General features: G+C 35.2%; 1 protein-coding gene across 1 annotated transcript; it reads right to left on the reverse strand.

The window, feature by feature from the left end:
• Positions 1 to 6,737: 6,737 nt before the first annotated feature.
• On the reverse strand, positions 6,738 to 7,271 carry LOC136851853 (uncharacterized). Its single transcript, XM_067126165.1, has one exon. The coding sequence runs from the start codon at positions 7,269 to 7,271 to the stop codon at positions 6,738 to 6,740; it is 534 nt and encodes a 177-aa protein (XP_066982266.1).
• Between the last annotated feature and the right edge of the window lie 583 nt (positions 7,272 to 7,854).

Consider the following 7,854-nt stretch of genomic DNA (forward strand, 5'->3'; position numbering starts at 1 on the left):
CAACCAAATACGTAATGAAATATAATACACTCTAATTACTGACGCAGTTGTATCACATTTAAAATAAAAAAAAGAAGGTCTCCATTGAAGACTAATTGTAATGGACTACATTAATCATTGTATTTACGCATCAAGCAAACCAGATGAAGTTTCAAATGATAACAACCAAAACAAACACCACACAGGATGTCTGTGGGTTAGTATGAATTTACATGAACCATTTGCACATTGGAATGAATATTGACTGGTGTGCAAATCAGGAAGATAATTGGTAAATAAATAAACACCATTACAGGACAGTTATATAACCTTCAAGATAAAATATTCAAAATGAACACGAATTGTAAGTAAGAGACACGGCTCTATGTTGACAATCCTGAAATGGCAACGAGAACCGCTGGATTGCACTGATGCAATGGAATGAGTGCCTCTTGAGGCAAGCTCTCGCCGGCGATGGTTGTAGAACAATGGGCGTGGGCGGAGGGCGGGGCGGGGGCGGGGGGGGGGGCGAGGCAACACGTAATCTGGAAATGGAATATTCCAGTTAAGCTTAGTACATAAAGGATTCTCTCATCAATATTATTATATCACTCTGGAGGGAGACTTTAACTTTATGTCTTCGACAGAAAGGGATATTCTATCCATAACTTAATTCCCACAAGGAACAATCAATACCTTAGTGTCTACTAAAAAGGAACACACAGATGAGTAGTAAGGGGAATTCCAAGGACAATTACCCTGGAGGGTGGAATTCCAAGGACAATTACCCTGGAGGGAAGAGGAAAGGAAATGGAGATAATAGGTTTAGTCTTAGGAAATGTATACTGGCACTCAGATGTCGATTCTAAGACACATACTGTATATATATATATATATATATATATATATATATATATATATATATATATATATATATATATATATATATATATATATATATATATATATATATATATATATATATATATATATATATATATATATATATATATATATATATATATATGTAATGGGGAAGGCATGCACTTCTTAGAACTGTCTGTTATACTGTTTGCCTTCACTTCCGTAGGAACAAGTTGCTCATGTATTTAACTATGCTGGAACTTCACTTATCGTGCTCAGATGTCGGCTATCTTTCAATATTTCACGTTCTTCTTTTATTAATTTTGGTTAAATGAAATTTATGTTTCCCCTTAATTACATTTATTTAGTCTTTAAACTGTATAACTTTTCCACCTTTCAATGGGTAGCAATGACCGAGTCTTTATCTTAAAAGGCACATCGTAAAATTCGTGGACTTAGAATTTCACTTGGACTATGGGCATTCAGAAATTTTATATAAGTTCACCAGTCTGTTTGAGCTTTCACAGTCACTTCTCCCACATCTCGCACACTCCCTGCCCTGATGCCCTTTTCTAACTGACTCTGCTTCCAGAGCCTTCGTATATATGGGTATGGGTTCGATGCCTAAATCTGGTATAATATTCCCTAGTTTCGTCCAGATGAGCTTCCCTTTTCCATTAATGTTTCACGTTTAATTGTCTTTGCAATCCGTTCAACGGTTATTATCGAGTTAACATTATGGTGTGCGAGAGGTCACCAGGCGAGGTCAAGATCTAAATTAGTTCATCTCTTTGCCCAGCGCAGTACGGGTAAACACTTTTAGTCACTGGCGACGAACGGTTAAACTCGGTATCTGTTATGACTTAGTTTTTGTTAACGACTTTTCTGTTTTTGCTGTCTCTGTCTTTATCAGTGATTTTCTGTATGCCCTTGTGCGTATATCAAAGTATTTAGTTTATTCAGTTATAGATTCGTTTCTATTATAATCTCGGCCAGCTACCCAGCTGACTCCGGCAGCTCCAGCTAAACTAAGGCAAAATTAATATATCTACGAGGACTCTAACACATGCTTCTTAGGAAAATCACACAACTTATAAGATAACACTAAAGCATTAAATTGAATATAAAACAATCATTTCTTCAATCAAATTGAATAAGATATTCAAATGTACTAGCAAAACAAAATAGAATTTGCTATCCAAGTTACATAATTATTACTCAGTCCTCAGTCCTATGCCATTTTGTGTATATCGACCTATTATTTATGAAATTGACGAATAAATATTTTCTTCTTCTTCTTCTGATGACGACGAAAGTCATAGTGTTTCTTGGTTGACTATGCGAAGGGGGAATGTAGACTTGACGGTTACCTTCTCGATCTCGTACTTCTTGAAACGTCCTGGAGGAATATCCTTGTGTAATTGTATGTGTCTATAAGTGAGTTATGTGTTTATGCAAACTCATCTTGACTTCTTTGATGTGACTATTAGCAATTTTCTCGTATGATAAGTTTTGTATGTTCATTATTCAACACAAAAGTTATGATTGGCAACTCTATTAAAGGTAGTGGTAAGAGATTAGTACTCGTAATTTTTTTTCTCTACACTTACTGTAACAATAGTTAGTAAGTTTTCATTAATTAAAATCTTTTAAACAAGTGGATAAGGTAAGTGTGTTAGTTATTGCAACAAAATCTGAATTAATGGTAAAAAGAATTTTCTTTACTGAAATTATTTATTATCTAGGAAATTCCTTCTTAAGGATAATAGTCATTCTTGATTAGAAAACTAAGATATTGTTAAATTCCTTGAAATGATTACATTACATTTTAAAATTTACGTACAATCCCTCGTTTCCTAAATACTCCCCTTTATAGTCAAAGAAAAAGTAAATTCGAAGTTAGTGCACTTAACCCCAAATTTTTGCTACAAAACCAACTAATCAAAGTAAGAATTGCAACAATATAAAAAAAAAAGTTTTATTCCTAAGTCAACCGATGAAGGTAAACTTAGCAATAAAGAAATCAAATACAGGGAATAATAGGATGATTGATGGGTTTGTTCTTATTATAATTACTGAAATGTGACTCTTCTATTTCTTAGGTTATACCTAGTTTTTCCTTCTGAAATTTCCTCTTTTGGTTCTTCAGTCATTTCTGGTTCTTTGACTTCTTTAGTTCTCTTAACTTTGTCCTTATTTATCCAAAATTCCTCATCTTCTAATGATTTCAGCATATGTGGAAGGTATTTGGTTGTTTATTTTTGTCACTTTCACTTTTGTCTCTTGTATATCTATGACTCTGTACGGACCTGTGAATTTAGTGGCTAACTTATAATTAATTCCACTTCTTACTTCCTTCTTGATGTAAACTTCGTCCCCTATCTTGTAATCTACTGGCTTTAACCCTTCTTGATGTTTGTCAATCATGATCTTCTGGGCTTCTTCTAGATTCTTGTGTAACTGTTTATGAATCACCTTGAAATTACTAATTCTTATCTTCATGATATCTTCAGAATAATTTGGCTGTATTGGCTGATTCAGCCATGCATATGGTAATCTTGATTCATATCCCATCAAAGCTTTTATGGGCGTTGCTTGAGTACTGGAATGATTTCTAGCATTTAATGACAATTGGACTAAAGGTAAATTGATATCCCATTCAGGATCCTGTCCTACTGTATGCCTTAATGCATCTAGAACCTTTCTGTTATTTCTTTCTACTAAACCATTGCTAGCTGGATGATATGGTTGTATTGTTACTTTCTCTACTTTGAATGCATCACAAATTTCTTGTACTAATGAATTATTGAATTCGGTACCATTGTCAGATATTATAAGCTGTGGGGCAGAATATCTACAAAAGATTTTGTTAAAGAGAGCAACTGCACATTCTTTAGCTCCCTTTCCTGTTATTGGTATTAGCTCTGTGTATCTGGTAAGTGCATCTATACACACTAGTATATTCTTATTCCTCTTACTCGTGGTATGCAAGTTAGTTATAAGATCTATTGCTACTCTTTCAAATGGAGTTTGTGGAATGGGATACTTCCCTAGAGGTACTTCTTTATCTGTTCTCCCTTTATAATTGTTACAAGTATTGCAGCTTTTCACATAGTTGCTAACATCTTTGTAAATTCCTTCCAATGGAAAGATCCTTTAATTAATCTAAATGTTTCATCTCTTCCTGGGTGTGCTCTCATGTCATCATCATGCATTAGTTCAATAACTTTACTTCTTAGGTTCTTAGGTACTATTCTTTTGTGAGTTACACCTTGAAAGGACTTGAATGGGTCATATTCTTCACACATCCAGACTAGTACATTGTCTATGATATTCACTGCGTCTATGGGACATCCAATTTTCTTACTCAATTCTACTTGCTCTTGCTGATCAAATTCCTTCTTATTTTCTACAAATCTGAAAACTTCTTTCAAATCTTCATCCTCCCTTTGTTTCCTTATGAAGTTTTGCCTGGAAAGTTCTTCTGTGTAATGCATGGTAAATACATTGCATATGGGTTCACTTGTTTTTGTTTCTAGGCTAATCATATTTACACTATCTCCTTGTGGGATGTATCTTGATAATGCGTCTGCTACTTTATTTGTTTTTCCTGGCACATATTTCATTTCTATGTCATAGTCTTGTGCTGTCATAAACCATCGAGCTCTTCGTACAGGAAAATTCGGATTTTTAGCATTTCTACTGCAGCTGAATGATCGGTGAATACAGTTATTTTATAGCCAAATATTATGTACCTGAAGTGCTTTAAAGCGTCTATTATGGCTAAAGACTCTAGATCTGTTACTGAGTAATTTACTTCTGTTGGTTTTAGTTTTCTACTGTAATAAGCTATAGCATGATATTTGTTATCATTAAGCATGCTCCTATACCAGTACGGCTTGCGTCTGTCGCTAAGAAGAATTCTTTATTAAAATCTGGAAAACTAAGTACTGGAGGGTATGTCAATCTTTCCTTCAGTTCATCAAATGCCCTCTGTTGTTTGGTTGACCACCAGAACTGTCTGTGTTCTTTTAACAACTCAGTCAGTGGAGCTGCTATGGTGGCAAAATCTTTTATAAACTTTCGGTAAAAACCTGCTAAACCCAAAAATGATTTTACGTCTTTCTTACATTTAGGTGTAGGATACTCCTTGATTGACTTAATCTTCAAGTCATTTACTTCAACACCCTTTTCACTTAAAGTATGTCCCAGGTATTCTATTTTCCTTCTAAGGAAATTGCACTTTTTTAACTTTAGTGTTAGATTTGCTCTCCTCAATCTTTTTAGGACTTCTCTCACTAGTCTTGTGTTCTTCAATTGTATCTGTTGCTATTACCAAATCATCTATATAGCAATGTACATCCTTGCCTAATAAATCACCTAAAATCTTATCCATTAATCTCACAAATGTTACTGGGCTTGACTTTAGACCAAAGGGCATTCTTACATACTGATATCTGCCATTACTAGTGGAAAAAGCTGTCAAAGGGTTACTTTCTTCGTCTAAAGGAATTTGTAAAAATCCTTGGAACAAGTCTATTGTGGTGAAATATTTCTTGGCTCCAATAGTTGTGATAAGATCTCTCATGGATGGCATTGGATATGGATCATTCTCAGTTATCTTATTTAATCTTCTAAAATCTACTACTACTCGGTATGTTTTATCTTTCTTTGGAACTAGCAAAAGTGGAAAAGACCACGGAGATTTCGATGGTTCTTTTATCCCTTGCTTCTTCATTTGTTGCACTTCTCTTTCAATAATCTCCTTCTGGGAATGTGCTACTCTATAAGCAGGTATGTAGATTGGCTTAGTATTCTGTGGAATATCTATTCTATGTGTTATCTCTCCTGTATTGCCAAGGGTGTCTCCCTCTATGGCGACTATATCACTATATTCACTCAGTAAATTAGTGAGTTTCTCTCAAGCAGAGCCTTCTTCGATATCTTTCAAGTGAGTCCATATCTTTGCTTTTCTCAATTCTGTTTCATGAGTTGAAATTTTGTTCTCTTTGTTAATTGCTGCTACTGTTTCCTTTTCTACTACTTGAATAGGGAAATTATATACTTCTGCTAAACCTATCTCTGTACCTTGTGATAACATAACTTTTCCTCCTCTGTTATTCATAACTTGTAAAGCTATTTTACCTTGTCTGACTTCATGTAGGCTGGAAGAATAGTGTATTCCATTTACTTGTGCTCCTTCTGTAAGGGTTAGAACTTCTTTTCCTTCATATAATGGATTCTATCCAGGTGCTTTCTCCTGGCTTAAGTCTTAATTCTCTGTTTAATTTCAGGTAAGTTTCCTGGTTAGAATCTAGGTTACTGCTCATTAGTTGTGCATTCGTGTTACATACTTGATATGTCTTGTCGGTGTTATCCCCTTTTAGGATACCTTTCAGTAAGGATGTTTTCTGAGCTTGATTTCTTCTAATCATTTTACACAGTGGTATTCTACAATTCCTATGCTTCCTTCTAATCACTAATTGTTCTCTAGGTGCATCAATTGTGATTCCTTGTCTGACCATAGTTGGGTAACCAATCAATAGGTGTGCAAATGCAAAATGAATTCCTCTTGCTACTAGAACCTTTTCCTTAAGTGGGATTCTTCCTAATTTCAAAGGTAAATTAACTTGTCCTACTAGTTCTATTCTGTTTCCTTGAACATCTGTGATTTTACAGTCTTCTACTGGGTTTAAGCTTAAATGAGAAAAATATGCCTCATACACCTTTTCAGACATTATATTCTTGGGACTTCCTGTGTCAAAGAATACGGCTATAGGCTTTTTCTAAACCAACGTGGGCGGGAAATACAGGTCTATAGCTATATTCATTTCTTACATTAACTTTGCTAATACACTTAGTTTGGCTTAAGGGTGATGCTCTCGTCTTTTCTTTTAAGTAGGAATGTCCATGATACCAGTGATACAAAAATTTACTGTCGAGTCGTCTGATAACTCTTGGTCTGGTTGGTACACTAGGCTTGCAGCTTGGTCATTGTTCTGGTCTCTATTATAATTCTGATCTCTGTTCCTTCTTATCTGTGGAGACTGACTACGATTTCTACCTCTACCTTGTGACTGTGATCTATGTCTAGGTCTACTCTTACAATTTCTGGCATTATGTCCTGTTTTCTTGTGGTAAGGACAATAAGCTGTTCCATAACATTCACTTGCGTAATGCCCTCTCTTTTGGCAGTTGTAGCATGTAACTGTGGAAGGTCTTCCTTGATGTGTTTTACCTGGATTCCTATTTTGATTTCTAGCTGGTGTCCTAGATCTCCTATTCTGATGACTAGGATCCCCTCTCTCTTGTCCTACAGTAACTAAAGGTCTGTATAGATCATTCCCTTCAGGATTCCTACCTAAAATTTTCCTCACTTCACTTTCAATTTCAATGACATCGTCTTCTAAACCCCAAGTACGATTCATCTTTTCAATAGCCTTTGAGGGTAAGCTTCCCAACAGTAAAGCTAACCTAAACATATTATGGCAGTTTTCAATTGTTATTGCCTTTTGACCTACTAAAGTCGTTGACCATGGAGTGTCTGCAACCAAATGGCTCCATTCCTTGAAATGACTCTATAACTGAGGATTCATTCTGAGGTAGTTTCTTTTGTCTACTCTCCATCCTTGAACTATCTTTATGAGACTTATAACAGGATCTGTTTCTGCCTACTGTGGAATATATTCTCCTCAGGTATTGCTTTAGTTCTTCCCAATTCTTAACTCTTTCATAGGCACTAGCATGTATGTAACATCCTATATCTCCTGATGACAAATCTAGATAGGCTTTGGCTTCATTTAATTTGTCTGTGTCAGTTCCAGTTATGTTATTCAAATGGGTTTCTACTTGCTCGATCCATGTTTCTAGATTGCAAGCATCGTTTTCTCCTTTTCTTCCCAAAACTTAATAATATGGTCACTGCATGTAATTTATGAGCAACCGTGGAGGTTGTGTTTGGTGGAGGTGAAGGTAGAAGTAGTCATTGTCAATTGTTTTGTTTGGCTTCTC

The sequence above is a fragment of the Macrobrachium rosenbergii genome, chromosome 24 (assembly GCF_040412425.1).
Source record: "Macrobrachium rosenbergii isolate ZJJX-2024 chromosome 24, ASM4041242v1, whole genome shotgun sequence".
NCBI lineage: Eukaryota > Metazoa > Arthropoda > Malacostraca > Decapoda > Palaemonidae > Macrobrachium > Macrobrachium rosenbergii.